The sequence below is a fragment of the Anopheles merus genome, chromosome 2L, assembly GCF_017562075.2.
Source record: "Anopheles merus strain MAF chromosome 2L, AmerM5.1, whole genome shotgun sequence".
In the NCBI taxonomy this organism is placed as follows: domain Eukaryota; kingdom Metazoa; phylum Arthropoda; class Insecta; order Diptera; family Culicidae; genus Anopheles; species Anopheles merus.
The window spans coordinates 19,822,816-19,839,387 of NC_054083.1; the positions used below are offsets into that span (position 1 = coordinate 19,822,816).

The 16,572-nt window shown below is 42.3% G+C and overlaps 2 protein-coding genes across 7 annotated transcripts in view; both read left to right on the forward strand.

Moving 5' to 3' along the window:
• Positions 1–10,460, forward strand: part of LOC121591838 (melatonin receptor type 1B-like) — a 51,489-nt gene extending 41,029 nt beyond the window's left edge. For both annotated transcript variants that reach the window (XM_041912864.1, XM_041912865.1), the window contains exons 3-4: positions 1,890–2,062; positions 4,922–10,460. In XM_041912864.1, coding sequence (XP_041768798.1) covers positions 1,890–2,062; positions 4,922–5,647 — 899 coding nt within the window. In that variant the 3' untranslated portion in view covers positions 5,648–10,460. The remainder of the gene's footprint in view (positions 1–1,889; positions 2,063–4,921) is intronic.
• Positions 10,461–11,518: 1,058 nt separating this feature from the next.
• Positions 11,519–16,572, forward strand: part of LOC121594390 (F-box/WD repeat-containing protein 7) — a 32,007-nt gene continuing 26,953 nt past the window's right edge. For 2 of the 5 annotated variants that reach the window (XM_041917587.1, XM_041917590.1), the window contains exons 1-2: positions 11,519–11,655; positions 13,311–14,089. The gene's annotated coding sequence lies outside the window, so the exon portion shown is untranslated. The remainder of the gene's footprint in view (positions 11,656–13,310; positions 14,090–16,572) is intronic. The other 3 variants (XM_041917588.1, XM_041917589.1, XM_041917591.1) reach the window with 3 other exon arrangements.

Consider the following 16,572-nt stretch of genomic DNA (forward strand, 5'->3'; position numbering starts at 1 on the left):
ATGTGTCCCAAACATGATTAATCCATGTTGCAAAACAAGTAAGCAATGGAAAATTTGTTAAAATACTATGATTTTTATTCCGATTTTAAAAGCTTCGAAAGGACTAACGTGCGTCACTACATTAATACCTGTTTTTTCAGTTATTGCCTCCAATTTTCGCTTCAAAATCATCTATATTTAGCTGCAAGCCAATCGTTTTGTTTACACATTTTATAACTGTTTGCAAATAACTGAATTTATGTCATTTTTTTAGACTTTGAAATTCACTCAACGAATAAATTGAATAAACGAATGGAATTTGATATATTATCATTGTCGTGCAAATTTAGAAAATATCAGTAGAATTATTTAAATCACACCATGTGGGTTTGAGAAGACGGGGTTTATATTTATTACCAGAAGGATTACACATACTTACGAAACAAAATCATGTAATCCCTTTTATTAATTCATTAAAACTGCGTTGAGAACTAACGTACCAAAGGTGATTGAGTTGTACAAAATGAGCTCAAAACAACACTTGAAACCTTCTTGCTGCCAACCATTATTTGAGCAAAGGTAGAACCAAAAACTCGATCACGATTCTCAGAAAACACCACCCGCTAACCCAAATCCGAAGGCTTGCGTTTCAGTTTTTCTTCTGTAAAATGGCTCACATTACAAGAACCCGAACCCTTCCCCACCCAAACCACCTACAATCTTCTGCTGAACCCCACAGCTAAATGAAAAACATACACGGAAAGGACGTGATTTCTCTTCAAAGTTAAACTTGTTCCTAGTTCCCATAAGAAATAGTCTATTTGCTTGCCGTTTTTCCCCTTTCTTCTTTCACTATCTCTCTCGCTCTCTCTATTTATTTTTTTAACTACTAGCTCAGATGTCTTGTTCAACGCTTCTACCTTTTAGCAGTGTTTTTGCGCGATTTTCTTCTATTAAAAACTAGTTCTCTTTCCTGACCATTTCAGTATCTGTAGAGAGAGGCTCTAGAGCCTTCACTGCTTCACTGCTAGCAAACATTGTAGCCAAAGATTTGCCACCTCATGGGAAGCAGCAAAATTCTGTTGGGTCTGTTTGATTTTTCTTCGCTCTACCGAGTTCTAGCACCGATAGAAACCGTCAATTCACGTCCAGGGGACTAGGATTGACGTGTGTAGTAGAGAAAAAAAAACTGCTAAAAGTAGAGCAAACATAGTTCAAACAGTTGCTACTTTCTTTTTCCACTTTTTCTCTGTCACTTTTACAAAACATATCGATAAAAACATATTTTTTGCAGCATTTGTCAGTTTTATTTCTTTAGGAACAAATTGGTGATCTTCTAGAGCTCATTCAATATTGATTTTTAAATGAGAAAAGGTATTTTTTACCTCTTTCTTGCAAAGCTCCTTTGTAGGTATTTTTCATAGTCTGTCTTGTATTTTGACGCTTCTGCAATGCGATGCCATTTTCGTTTTCAGTTTAGCGTTTGATCGAATTGTAATGACACTTTAACGATGTCAAATAGTAGCAAATTAGAGTTAGACAAATTATATAAACTGTAGGCTTTTAGTATCCCATTTTTTTTACTAATTAACCTATTCAAATGTGATATACGGTTTTTACCTTTTAAATACTCAGCATTAAACAACAAGCCTCTTCTACTCAGTTTTACTAGTCACTACACTTTCTTCGGGCCTTTTTCATCCACTATCTTCCCCATCCCTTTGCGCGTTTTAGTTCTCTCTCTCTCTCTCTCTCTCTCTCTCTCTCTCTCTCTCTCTCTCTCTCTCTCTAGCTTTATAATCGCCCTTATCGATCCCACCCCAGTCGTAGCATACTTCTTACATATAGTTTGTGCCGTTGTTGGAGTGTTACTGTTTTTGCAACCGAATTACCAATACCTATTTTTGCAGGCAATGCATTCATAGTGAACATAGCGCTCGCAGATTTACTTATCACTAGTGTAGTGATGCCAGCGTCCACCATCGTCCTGCTGGCTGGCATCGACAATTCCGACACGGAAGTATGCAAATTTCACTGGTTCTTAGCTGCTTGCTCGTTTTTGGTTAGCATTTTGACCTTAGCCGTAAGTATTCATTGCATCTTGTATTACGATTTCAATCAAACCCTTCCGCTTTGCCGTGTGTCTGTGTGCTTTTGCTGTGCATTGCTGTACTTTACTATGTTTGCATGTTGTGTGCTATGCTTATTTGTGTCGTGGAGGCGATACAAGGCGGTGTTACAATTAATCCCCAGGTTTGTAGTTAGTAGTATGGCTTTTATGTGCGTTTATTTTTCCTATCGATTTTAAAGCTTTAAGATAGGTCATGAATTGCATAGAAAATCGTTGCGTGTGATAATCTTTTAAGTGCCAAAGCTCAATATTGAATGGTTTAATTGTCTTTCAATCGCTACACCGATACTATGAAGTGATAAACAAAAAGTAGGTTTAAAAGTAGGTTAAATAAGTAGAATCTTTTACTAATTAAAGAGTAGATAATCTTGTATCATTTAGTTAGTTAATTAGTTAGGAACCATTTCCTTCAATACTAGTAGCTGTATTTTGCAAGTGTTGTATCGAACCAAGTCAATATAATTAAAGAACAGACTGATATTTAATTTAAATCACATTAAAAAGTCTTTCTCGGTGAGGGTTCGATAAAAACTCATCTCAAAATTCACTCACAACCATGAATAGGCACTGTCCATAAATTATGTGATGCAAAAAATGATAGTTTAGCCACTTATCCCACTACTCCTCTATTAATTACGTTACAGTTCGCTTTTTCTGTCCTTCCACTGATTTTAAATTAATTTTTGATAAATAAAAAATCAAATATTTTAAAATTTGGAACGTTACAAATCTATAAATTAAATAATTAAATAAAATAAAAAGGACTAATTCTTCTTCTTCTTCTTTTGGCTCAACAACCGTTGCCGGTCAAGGCCTGCCTGTACCACACTACTTGTGGGTTTGGCTTTCAGTGACTAATTGATTTCCCCCCATAGCAGGATAGTCAGTCCTACGTATGGCGGCACGGTCCATTTGGGGCTTGAACCCATGACGGGCATGTTGTTAAGTCGTACGAGTTGACGACTGTACTACGAGACCGGCTTAAAAAGGACTAATTAATGTTTTCAAATCAACTTTCATCATCGCAACAATTGTAAAGGCCGGGGGACACTGTCCGTAAAAAATCAAATAAAATATTTAAATCTAAAAATAATATTTAATTAATAAATATTTAAATATTAAATATAAATTAAAATATTAATAAATATTCAAATAAAAGAAATCAAATATTTAAAAAATTGGACAACTTGAATAAATGTTATAAATCTGTAATATAAATACAGTGGACTATTTATTGTTTTCAAATTTCAAACAATTGTAAAGGCCGGGGGACTCTGTCCGTACTAGTGAAGGGAAAAAATAATCTCCGGAGGGATTCGAATCTTTGAATCCCAATCCTGGATAGGACTCGAATCTTTGAAGCCCAGTCCCAATGTCGTATAGCGTTTTATTCTAGTTTTTCCATCGTTTTTATCATGAAAATGGGTGCAATGCGTGAAGGACATCTACCTTTTACAAAACTTTTCTCGTGCGGATTATGTACAAAACATGGAAAATAACATATTTTCTGAAGCGGCTCCAAATTGTTTAGCAAAATGCTTCAATCAGCCGCCACCAGATGCGCTAGTGGAAATCGAAATTACACTGGCGAGTACTGACAGTGTCCCCCGGGCTTAATAATAAGAATATTTGGGTTGTGAGGAATATTTTAATGTCGTAACGTTACTTCATACTGTTTGGAAACCCATTCCATCCCGTATGTAACAAATCATAAAGTTTGAAGGTATTCCCCGTGTACTCCAACAAGTGTTACGTAAGATATGTATGGCCCCTTATAAAAAATTTAGCATTTAGTAGACTATTCAAGCATTAAAATAAAGCGTCATGCAATATACAGTAGTTAAATATTACATACACTCAATTGATGTTATAATTGATCTTTCGTTGGACCTGTAATAAAGCTTCCTGTTCTTGAATCATATTTTGTACAAACTTTTTTAGCGTGAGTTTAATCAACTATACAATCAAGAAGCAGTAGACCCTCCGTCACACACACAGCACGTAATTAGGCTAAATGTTGTAGCATATTGCATTCCCCGTGCGAACGCATACGTGCTTACTTTCGTCCGCCGGTCCCACACAATCCATTCTTCCAATGCAGTAGCGAAACTTTCCCTCTCAAGGTAACCGCCCGCTCCGAAAAGTAGGTTAGTAGCTCACAGTCAACGGGACAACCGGACCCCATAGCACAGCAGTAATAGTATTAGTAGTAATAGTAGTAGTTGTTGTAGTAGCTAACTATTAGATGGATCCATCAGCGCTCTAACGCGAGGGCGATGAAATCTACCATCCAGAAACGCCAAAGGCCAATGTGCTGCCAAAAAGCGGTGGCTCAAACAGGTAAGGGATAATTCATCAGCGTACCACCATAACCCACCCACCCGGTTCCGGTGAGCGAACAAACATGGGAAGCTCCGGAAGCGGAAGAAATGGCCGGAAGTGGCCGGCACAAAACCATGATTTGCTCTATATTTTCTTGTCTGTGTGTGCGTTTGTGTGTGCGTGTGTGTGTGCCTATCGATGTACGTTTTGCTTCCGTGTCCTTGAAACGGTACACCAACCACTGCCACCATCACCACCAACGGCCACTTCTTTGCCTGGCAATCAGGCAATAGCGCAATAAACTGAAGAAAATGCCAAAACTGATGTGTACATCTCACCCACTCTCTCTCTCTCATTCTCTCCCGATCTACTTGTGCACTGCACATTGTACGTGCCCTGCATTACCAATCACACACACACGAAACTAATGACTTCATTTTCCTCCATTCCGACCCCCTCCTACTTACCCACCATCCCAAAACTCCACAGATGATGGCGGTTGAGAACTATCTGCGCCTTTGCACGTTCCAGAACGAGCGCGGCTGGTTCAACAAAACCAACACGACGGCGATCCTGCTGCTGATCTGGGCGGTGGCCTGCATCGCGTCCGGCATGCAATTCGTGTACGACATCCGGTTCGACTACTGCAACTGGCGCGCCCGGCAGGCCAGCATCCCGCATGAGGCGGGCGTGGTCGGGCTGATCGTGCTGCTGCCGCTGCTGCTAACCTTCATCACGCACATCCGCATCATCGTGGACGTGAAGCGCACGATGGCGCTGCCCAACTTTAAGCCGAGCCTCGCCTACACCTGGGACCTGTCGCTGGCCCGCACCAACTTCTACAGCTTCCTCATCTTCGTCGTCTTTTGGCTGCCGTTCTGCGTCATCTTCGCGTACGGCACGGCCCGCCTCGTCTCGAACCGCGTCTTCTACACGACCGTCTGGATCGGGCTGTCCAAGTCCTGCTTTCACAACGTCATCTACTGTCTCACCAATCGGCACTTCCGCAGCGCCTACATCAGCCTGTTCAACTACTGCTGCTGCAAGACGACGGTGGCCGTCTCGCGGCGCCAGCGGGCGGACGGTGGCAACCGGCCGACGGCGGACGTGCGCGTCCACATCATACCCGGCTACAACATGTACTCGTACACCAGCCCGCAGCGCTCCGGCAACTGCCACGGCCACTGGGGCAAGAGGGACTGTCACGAGTTATGATCGGAAACGTAGCTAAATTAATCGAACCGTACCGCTGCTTCGGTCGGGGGCTGTGCGAGTTGCGCGGGTCGATTAATTTAAATGCAAGAGTGCGTGGAGGGGGGGAGACAGTCAGGTCAACGGCCCGGTTGTGGGTGGTTCGGGGGATTCCGATCGATTTGTTTCGACCGGTTCCAAGGCGAGAGAAGGAACGGCTCTTATCGGTCTTCAGTTTTAAGGGATTACAGTCGTGGCGGTTGCCTCGGAGGGCGTGCGAATGGCGTCAGCTGTTTGTATGGACATTGGCTGCGGTTGGTTTCTCAAAGAGCCCTCTCGAATGGAGAAATGGAGAACTAAAAACAGATCAGTAATTTGTGCTGGGTGGAGCTTTTAGTAAGGCGGTCCGGATTTTCCACACACACACACACACACCCTCTGCACCAGCAGCTGGTAGGTTCTCACGTGCTTTCTCACGTATGAAGCTATTATTATCCTTACTCTAGAGCGTGTTACGCCAACCGTGTCCCTTCATTAAGAGATTACACACCCCTTCTTTAGTTTTGTTCGGGCAGCCTGAGACGGTCGTGATGGTTCATTACATTTTAAAACGAAATTGATTTTGGTGTCGTTTTAGGCGATAATTATTTAAGTCCGGAGCGATTGGTTTGGGGCGAACAGCCACAAAAGAGATCGACGTGGATAACTCATCACGAAGACAGCAGGAGCCTAATAACTATTTCCCAATGCGTTTCTACTTTCATTCTTATCCTACAACACGCTTCGCTAAAGCACACCTTACTCTAACCGCGTACTAACACGGTTCACTTGTTCCTCTCTACCGTAATGTCCACGTAAAAACGCTTGCCAACAACACATAAATGGGGCTAACAAATCGATGTTTTTTTGTGTTACACTACCTGTCCGCATTGTGCTGTGTGTGGGGACGAATATGTACTCATTAAAAAATGAAACGACAAGCGCAATGAATGCTTATGCTAACAAACCAGAGGGGTTGAATTGTGTTGAAAAGAGGGACTCTGAAACAGTCGTACGATACGAGGGCACAATAAAGGAATGCAAATAGAAGCCAAATAGACACACTTATCATAATGCAAACTTGATTGTTCATGTCGTCGCCGCACGTATGCAGCAGAGGGATCGGCGATAAATGTTTCCCGACACTACCACTACCTACACTGCGTCCCCCGAAATTTCTTTGATTGGTCACCTTACTCATGAGAGTCTTACACTGTTTTCCGGCTCAGGTTTTCAATGTGAACAGCATTATTCAAAATTTGCAAGATGTTTTTGCAACAGCTGTCATTCTTTGTGACAGCTGGGCTTTTAAAAAAGGGTTTTGCGATTGTTGTGTACTGCCGTTCACATTAGAAACTGGAACCCGGCAAACAATGTATGGTATAAAATAAATAATTTCATTACCATCATAACATTTACCATAACATAACATACATAAATCATATTTTATTTTGCCATTCTCCGCTGACACCACACATTTCACGCGTGTACACATTTGAAATTTGTTGTGAAGAAATATAAGATAGATTAAATAAGAGTTAAACGCTTTTTTTGGGTAAATATAAAACTAAAATAACTTAAAAACTTAAAATGAATGATTACTTTCACTCGATCGCTAAACGATCATTTACGTGTATGATCTTATTTTAACTTACAGAGTGTCTGAATTAGTTGGAAATATTAGTCACTCATTTTTAAATACTTCCTAGGTATTAGTGGCTTTCTTTAATGGAAAAAAATGTTACATTTGATCCTAACATATTGCGAAAGCATAACATGCAGAATAAATTACCTGTGTGCTTTTTTGCATAAAGTATGCTCTCATTCTTTAATATGTTTTATATTAGAGTTGTATGACCATCGGTAGAGCTGTTGAGCTGTCTGAGGTCGGCAAAGAATCGTGGAATTGCTAATATTGAAATTGTTTCAAATTTATTACCTTCCAAGGGTATTCATAGTTTCAGATCTCTCTTCAGAGCTTCATGGAAATACGTTGCAGAAGTTTGTTTTACAAACACAAGAGGTTAAAAAAACAATGTCTAGTTTCAGTACTGTTTCATCATTCAGTAAATTTTACGGTCCGTAAGTTCTTCTTTAGGTTTCATCCTTTTTCTTGGAAAAGTTTGCCACCCCTGCGAGTTTCTAAGTATCAAATTGCTGGTTCATCAGAAATGTATGAAGTACCTATGCAATTCCGTGCGTAAATTACTTTTCTCATTTTTCTGCTCACTTATAAAAGACAGGATACATAATTTGCCACAAAAAAAAACAACTTGCTCGGTAATTATTATTTTTTATTCATTAAGTTCATAGCGCCAACGTTGACTTCAAAATGTTACAATATTTATTCGTTATGACATACTTCAAATAATACTTGTGGTAAACATTTTTAAAACACTACAACGAAACAGGACATGGAAAACTATTAATAGCACAGCCATCGCCATTCTGCTTTTTGTTGCATTAAGCGGCCACAAAGAAACTGGACGCAGTGTATCAATACAGCTACTACTCATACTACTACTACTACTGTTACTTCTACTATTACTACTGCTACTACTACTACTACTACTAATAAATGCCCGCCACCGTAGATTTGATGTTTAAATGTGACTGGACGTAACCAATTGAAGTGTATAGGGCGGTGTGAAGTGTGTAACTCACCCCCTACTAACTGTGAGCAAATCGCTTAAAACATGCCCTAACAATTTGATGTAATTCTAATTGAAACGTTTAAAGGCGTACAGGTTGAACTATATGCTCCGTGCGAATAAGTGAGTTAAACATATGGAAAGACCCATGTATACAATAAATTCTACCCCTTCTAATATCAACGCTGAGGTGTTCGTGTGGTACTGCATACCGGGGTGAAACTAGAAAGAGTAAAACAGATAACAATAATTTCTGGAAAAGTAAATGTACACGATAAACCCAAGAAAAACCAAAGACTTGCACGCACTGAAAAGCTGGAACATAGCAATCGACTAGTAGACCAACTAAACCGCAAAATATACTTAGGAGCACGTGAGTAGCTAGACGTGACAATGATAGGCACAATGATCGCGAAATAATTAAAAAGGCCAGCTGAGCATAGCTAACTATTTTAAAGGGTATATATACACACAGCCACACAGAACTGTTGCAATATAAAGCCGTTGGTTTTTTGTACATATACATACTATATACACTATACAACCATATAATGTATACACCCATATAAATTATACAGATATAGATGGAAGTATATAGAGCGCGGCCGAGTCCGATGTATCCTTGTTTGTAGAGCTAAAGCTAATACATAACCGATGTGATTGTTCAAATGAAAACCTAACAGATATTGACGTATTGACGTAAATTGATTGTGATGCAGGGCAAACCCCACCACAACTGAAACTTAAATATCAAACACTATCGGAACGGAGCGAAGAAACAGAGCACAAGAATAACACAAAAGCACGACTGATCCTCTTCTACTAGACATGCCCATGGGAGGAGGGGAAGCAAACGATTCTAATACAATATAGTGGCCCTGCAAAGAGAGTGAAAACTGGACAAATAGAACCAGTACGCCGTACGGCAGAATGGAAAACCAATACGACTCCAAGGGAACAATAGAAATGAACTTATGTTGAGACGACGTAGCGTACTGCGTAGATGGGAAACTGCAACTGTGCAGTTCAATAATGCAAGGCGTGCGCGCACACCCACTCACACGCGTATACACACGGTCTAAAGCGGCACGATGGTGGACAAACATTACTGCCTCCCTTTGGTTGCCCTTAAACCGTTCCTTCGTAGCCGTTCCGTTCCGCCGATGACTAACATGTATGCAAACAGTCAAAGTCATACGTTGTGAACCGCGGATTCGAACAGACACCCTTTTAATAATTTTATTTTTCCAACAGCCCTTCGTTTCCTTGCTCTCTTTTCGAAGACAATATTTCTTGTCTGTGTCCTTATCGATGTTCCAGAAATGAAAAATGCAACTTGCTCCTTGAACGATGGTGTCCCTCTGCGAAGTTTCTTCTGTTTTCCAACAATTAAAAAAATCGTCCACCATCGATTGCCGCCGGTCGGTTAGGTCGGAGGGAGTTAACGATACGGTGGGTGTTTTGTAACTGTGGTGTTCGGTGTACCGTGTCCGTGTCCGTGTTTTCTGCAGTTTTAAATTGCCTTTCTCGAATACACATGAATAGCTGTGATGATGATGATTATAACACGTTTACCTATAAATAACCGAAAGCTACTAGAGCGGGAACCGTATAATACAGAGGTGAAGGAAAACCGGCCAATATGTGGTTTATGTTAACCGTTAACGTCGCAAGTAGCTCGACGCACTCCAAAAATGGCTGCCAAGCCGCCAAAAACATGGCATGCACGTCCGACAGGAAAATGTTTCCTTCCCGGCCAAGGATTGAGGTAGTTAAAGGTAGGCTCTAAGTCTGTGAATGGAACAAATTTTAATTGGCTTGTTGATGGTAGGAACGGTTCCCGAAACTGGCCCCACAAATATACCGAAAGAGTGTGTGTTTGCGTGTCCGTGTGTATGTATGTTGGGGAAGTATGTGTGTAAAATGTATTTTAAATAGATTCACACTTCACAGCGGGAAAGAACATTAGAGAGAGAGCAGTGTGAATCAGCGCTGGGCTCGAGTGCCCGAACGAATAAAACTATCATCAATACAATACCTAGCTGTACGGAGCCTGCCATGTGCCACCGTCTCGTATCTTGTTAATCAAAAACAGAACAGAAAAAAACGATGTAATAAAAACCCGTTCCAAGCCGGACGATTACTGATGTATAAGGGAATGGTTTGCAGCAAAGCAAAGGCAGTGTTTCATTCATCCGAACTCTTTTCCGAATGGTTCGTTTCGAAAGCAGCACAGGTAAGTAATGGAACAGACGGATACGCTTCACGACATCCTTAGTTCCAAACTCCAGCATTCGTGGGAAAATCTATTTCCCTAACCAGGCGACGCATTAACATTAGGAAGTTCCAAACGCATCTGCAATGAAAGAGAAAATCAAATTGTATTCAATCAATTCGAAACCTTTTTTTATAATTCCAATCTAGTCGAGCATCCTCCTCTTTCGTTCAGTGCAAACTTTTCGTCATTCGTCCAAGGAGCAACCAACGCATCGTAATGCACGGGCTCAACTTTGAATCAAACCTTTTACTAAACGTCATCATTTTAAAAGGAGGGATGTTGGCGGCAATGCGGTAAAATACACCAATAATTACGAAATAATAGATGCTTACCTGTTCGTGTTTGCCGAAATGCAGGACGAAGCGACACAGCACCAAACGGGCGGGTAGACAATTTAAGCGTCAGGGCTGGTTTGAATGTGTCAGTGACACATGTGACAGCCACACAGTGGGTGCTGCTCTGGTTTTCGTATTTTATGTTTTCTTTTTCCCCATTTGTGCCCCTGTTCCACTTCTCAGCTCATTTTTTTCACATATGAATCCATTGGAAGCGTATATTAAGAAATACTCCTATTTCAAATGAATGATTGCCTCAAATTATTCCGATATTTTACGTAAATATTAATCTTGGTCGGAGCGGATTCCACGTTCCGAAACGTATTCCATCAGTTTGACACATCACTGAGTCGAGAATGTCTCCTTTGACAAGGTGAGGGCGTCGAAAACGCATGCTTGTTTGAAAAATTCATAATAAATTGATTGTTTTGCGGAATGCATCATAGTATTGGCTGAATTTCATCAGCCGAAAAGAAACCTTTTCAATTCGTCAAAAAATGTTCATGAAATTATAGCTCCGCAACGTCACACCGTCGCGTGCTGTCAAACCGCATCGCACCAACATGGCAGACGACGCAACGTCATGAATGGACCTCGCGCGCTTCACTCGGCTCTCGGCTGCGGGAGAAGAAGGTGCGCCCATCACTACCAAACAACACTCCGAAACGCAAGTGCTCTGATGCTGTCGAATCGCGCTCGTAGCTAAATTCATCGATTCCACAGGAAAAGGTAAAGGCAAGACTCCCGTTCTGTGGCGTTTGCCACCGCTTTTCCAAACAGTTCGTGTGCTCCGAAAAGTGTGCGCAACGTTTTTTCACAATCAGTGAAGCAAGAAAATCCCCCGGGCACGGTGTGTGTGTGTGTTTGGTTGGTGTTGACGACGCAATCGGGCATACGTGAACGCCATCGCGCCGCCATCAACACTCCCGAAGCAAAGCACATTTTTCCAGTCCCTCCCGTGTGTATGTGTGTTACGAAAGGGACGGTTTTCGTGGCCTGCCTTGCGAAATTGTGCCACCGGAAGGACGTCGCTGGAAAATTGTGCATTGTGGCAAGCAAGTTTTTTTTCTGTGTAGTGTCTTACTAAAGGATTGAAGAAAAGAATAGAATCTGCCTTTCTCCCCCCCGTTTGTGTGTGTGTGTGCTGCATCGTGATAGCTGTGTTCTCGTTTTTTCTTCGCCTCACGCCACACAGTGGATCACAGTGGGCAATGTTGTGCGAGTGTCTATGTGTGTGTGTAGAAGAAGTATTGTGTCATAGCGTATCGCGCCGTGTCTTGCATTCATTCTTCAAATTCCTTACTTTCCATTCCACACACCTACATGAACGTGTGAAGGCTTGCGCGAGAAGGATTTTTTTGTTCCGTGCGCCTGGGAGACAGAACGGTGCATTTTTCCACACCTCAAAAAAGCATACCCCCTTCAAACGTCACCACGGAGAGTAGGACAACGAAAGACAGGCGCGGCAAGACGTTGGACGGGCCAAGCGCACTGCCCTGTGGTGTGCTGTGGTGCGTGTGTTTGTGAGAGAAGATGCGTTGCGCTATTACAGACAGTTGGGTTGGTTTTGGTGGGTGAGAGGGTGTGGGCTCACACAGTAGCCAGCATGATAAGATGAGGTCGTCTTCCGTCTTGCATCTAGGTTGCCATGCCGTGGCTAGGAAAAGCGTAGGGGAGAAAACCCCTCAAACACACCCCGCGCGTTTTGGCGTACGCTGCGAGCTGCTGGCTGGCGTACGCAAACACCACAGCAGCTTGCGCATCTGGCGTTATGCAGCAGGCTCCCGTTTTTTCCCATGCTTCTTTTGTTTTTTCCCCTCAATGAGGTGGTGGTGTGTTGTGTTTTCGATGCAGCGCCGCCTCGAGAGACCAAAAAGAAAAGGAAGAAGACGGGAGGCGTGCTACTTATGTGTGGTTGTGTGCAGCTCGCAGTATACTTGCGCACTCTCTGTCTCTTTCCCACTCTTTGGCTCACCCTTTTTTATGGTGGCCGTTCACTACGCTCCCCTTGCCTTTGCTCGCAACAGCCAGCAGTTTTCCGTGGAAAGTTATGCAGAGTTGTAGTAGGTGGCCATGAAGCGGAGACCTCGCAACCTCGTGCTTCGAGTGTGGTTGTGTGTACGGGCGAATGGGTGCAACTCGCCACCACATGCTGCCCATCCGCTCTCGAACGACCATAAGATAAAGCGTGGTCAACACTTAACTCCCTCCTTCCCTTGTGTTCCATTGTGTGTGTGTGTGTGTGTTGGTGCGCTGGAATGTTCGCCTTTTTTTTAAGGCACTGGCCGTGCCACACTTTTGCAAACTTTATCAATTTATTTTGTTTCATACAATTGTACATTTTTAACCTTGTTTCCCTTTCTTTCCACCAATCCTTCATTCAGCAGTGTGCGTTTTTTTGTTTAGTGTCATATGTTATTTTCACCTCGTGTTGTAAGTGTGTGTGTAATTTATAAATCGTATCTGTTGTGTGTTAGTGTGTGTATCCGGCGTGGTGTGTAGCGCACAGTGTGGTCAGTATTTCTTTTTTGTTTTGTTACTTGTGGATTAAGGTGTGTTGTGGCGTGTCTGTCGGTCCCCTGTGTCCTGTGTGCCCCTGTGTGTGTGTCTGTGTTTGTGTTTGTGTGGAAAAAGAAGTGCTCGATACGCGCACGTACAAGCGAAATACTAAATGCACAATACAGATAATAGTGCACCTTGAATTTGCGTGAAAATCGTGCAAGATTCGTATGCTGCAAAAGTGCCTGCGTGTGTGAGAACGCCTACGGGAGGAAAGTGACCAAATCAGGAACGGACCACCGCTGCAGGATGGCTAGATCATAGGCGCGCAGAGGCAGCTGTTGCAACGCGGGGCTGCTGCGGCACAACGCAACGCGCATAGCGACACTACCAACGGAACTGTTCCAGGTGGAAAAGTATAATCCAACGGTATCGGTCCGCCGTTCGTTGGCTTCTGCCATCTCATCTGGGAACCCCCACCCAGCTGCCTCTTGCCTCATCCTCACTACGTCCCAGGAACGCGGGAAACAAGGAAGGCTGCGCGTCGCACCTAGAGTTTGTCCCCCAAGGTCGAGCGTGCTCGTGCGCGGGAAAGAGAGATAAAGAGTGAGAGAACGAGAGAAAGGAAGTGTCTGAATTCAGCTGTACGCCGCCGAGTGAACGGGTAAGGAATTGAGTTTTCTTTCAATCTGATTGTAACAGAGATGTTCAAATTGTAGCTTTTCTCTTACATTTTAGCCATTATTACGGTTGGGAATTTTCACACAAGGATTTGAAAGAATATACCTGCAGAACACAAAACTGTGAAGAACTCTTTGTTTCTGGGTTGTAAGGCACCCGTAAGTGGTCGTGCCCCCTGATACTGCTGGACTTATGTACCACGTATCATAGTTATGCTTTATCACCACATGTTTTAAGGTAATAATTGGATTTGATGGCAAAATATTGTGGAGTAGAGTTCCGTCGTGTGGGTTCAAATCTCATTTAGACCGCTGCCAATCGTGTAAACCGCACAGTCATCGGCTGCTAAGTGGCTAAAGTGGCACAAACAAGAGGGAAAAGACTTATCGCTGGTCAGAGAAGGTCACATGGAATACAGCGGTTGAAGATAATTTTTTTCCTTTAGGAGGGTTTGATGTAAATTGCATTTTTTACTGCAATTGGTGATCATGAGGGGGGAAACTGTAGACTGTGTTTCCACAAAAATGCCACATCAATGAAACCTAAAGCCCTTATTTCAATATTCAATTGATATTTGAAGCTTAATTGTGTGGAATATGGCAGCATTGATGAACAAAAAAGCAGCATGTAACCTTTTTTTTGGCAGCTAGTCACTCAAGCATTACATTACGAACAAAAAGCAAGCTAGATTTTTGACGATCTTATGGTAATATTTTCTCAAACAATTGATTCTAGTCCCTATTGAGAGCCTTTTTATCGATAAATAATCAATTAGATACAATTGCATGTGTAATGTATTTCATACGTAACATTTATCGTCATAGGTAGTTTGATTGATAAATATTTTGAATTAAATCGTCTGATAGTGAACGGATTCTCTTCATTTGCTAAAAACGACACAATGTTTTATGAATATACCATTATAACAATACCACAGTAACAGTATAAACAGCTGTTTGCTTCCCAAATGTTCAATCCTTTCGTATTCGGTTAAAGGTCATTACATGCCCCCGGTTGCCGTCACCAAACCGGAAAGGCAAACCGGAAATGCAAAGTAGCTCCCATGCATTTACGTACTTCAACGGGAAAGAAGAATTAACATGGCCGTGTGTGTGTGTGTTTCCTGGGCTGTCTATTTGTCTATGCATAGGCGGTTCGGCTGTGAGAAAGTCGTCCCGTCTTCGGCAACGTGTGACGTTATTCTTTGCCTCATTCTACCCACCTCCAGGAGACAGTAGCAACAGCTCCAGACCCATACCAATAGGAAAAAGAAAAAGAAAACAAACTTGTTTATTGAATGTGTTTTTATTCCCCCTTTCCACAGAAGGTCCTACCGCGACGTGTGCGCATCCGTTACTACTAGCTATCGGTCTGTCCCAGGAAAGGGAATCTCTCCTTCTTATTCTTAAATGGGAAAGTTGTAGTGTTCTTGTTGAGGTGTCTGTTTGTTGTTTTACGCTGTTCCCCTGCTCCTTCGAGTCGCTGTTTTTTTAAACGTCGGTTTTTATCCTCTCACGACTCGATTGGTTTTGTTGGTTCGACCGACACGATCAACCATCGACATCCTGTCCTGTTCGATTGAGGCTCTCTGCCTGTAAAATGCCACATACATCGTATACGTTCAACATTTACCGTGACATCCCATAAGGAGGATCAAAAAGGATCGTATAGGGAAAAGAAAAACGTACAAGCAAGCAGCCAGCTATATGAGTTGTCTCTTTGTGTTGTGTCGTTTGGGTATTTTGTGTTTTTTTTTCCTTTTTTTTGTGGGCAGTGGGACGTAAAACGTGTTTGGTGAGAGCGGGAAGAAGCTGATGGCGCACAGCACGGTGTTGGAGCTGCTTCCAGTCCACGGGAATATCCTACAGACCAATGAATGCGGATAGTTTTCTCGACAAATAGTAAAAAGAAACGACGAAGGAGCAGCATCAAAATTACATTTATTTTTCTTCATGTTTTTAGCAAACTCGATGGGAAGATGAAAAGAATTGATGGATGAAACGAGTCCGGAAAAAAAAGAAGGACGACAAACCGAGCACACACACTCACAATGACGAGATATCCTCATCCGTCTGAAGTCTATCTGTGATCTTCCTTCGGGGCATTGCGCCCTTACCTCCCGCAGATAACTGGATTTTGTGGGAGCGGATTTGGATATTTTGAATTACAAATCGATTGCTGATCGATTGTGTATTGTTTGTGGTGCGAAAATGCACTTCAAGGCAGTGGTTTTGTTTTTCGAATCTGGATAAAAGTCTGGGAATGACGTTTATAAAACAGTGAACAAAAGCAATATTGAGGATATTGTTATTATAAAAAAGAGATTAATTCCTTCATAAAGCTAATTTAGCATACAACATTTATTTGGAGCAATGAAGCACTTTGATGCAATTATTTGATGGAATTTACAACGCGTGTTTTTCTGCTGCGTATGTGTGCCGGGTTATTTGCACGGCTCAAATTTGC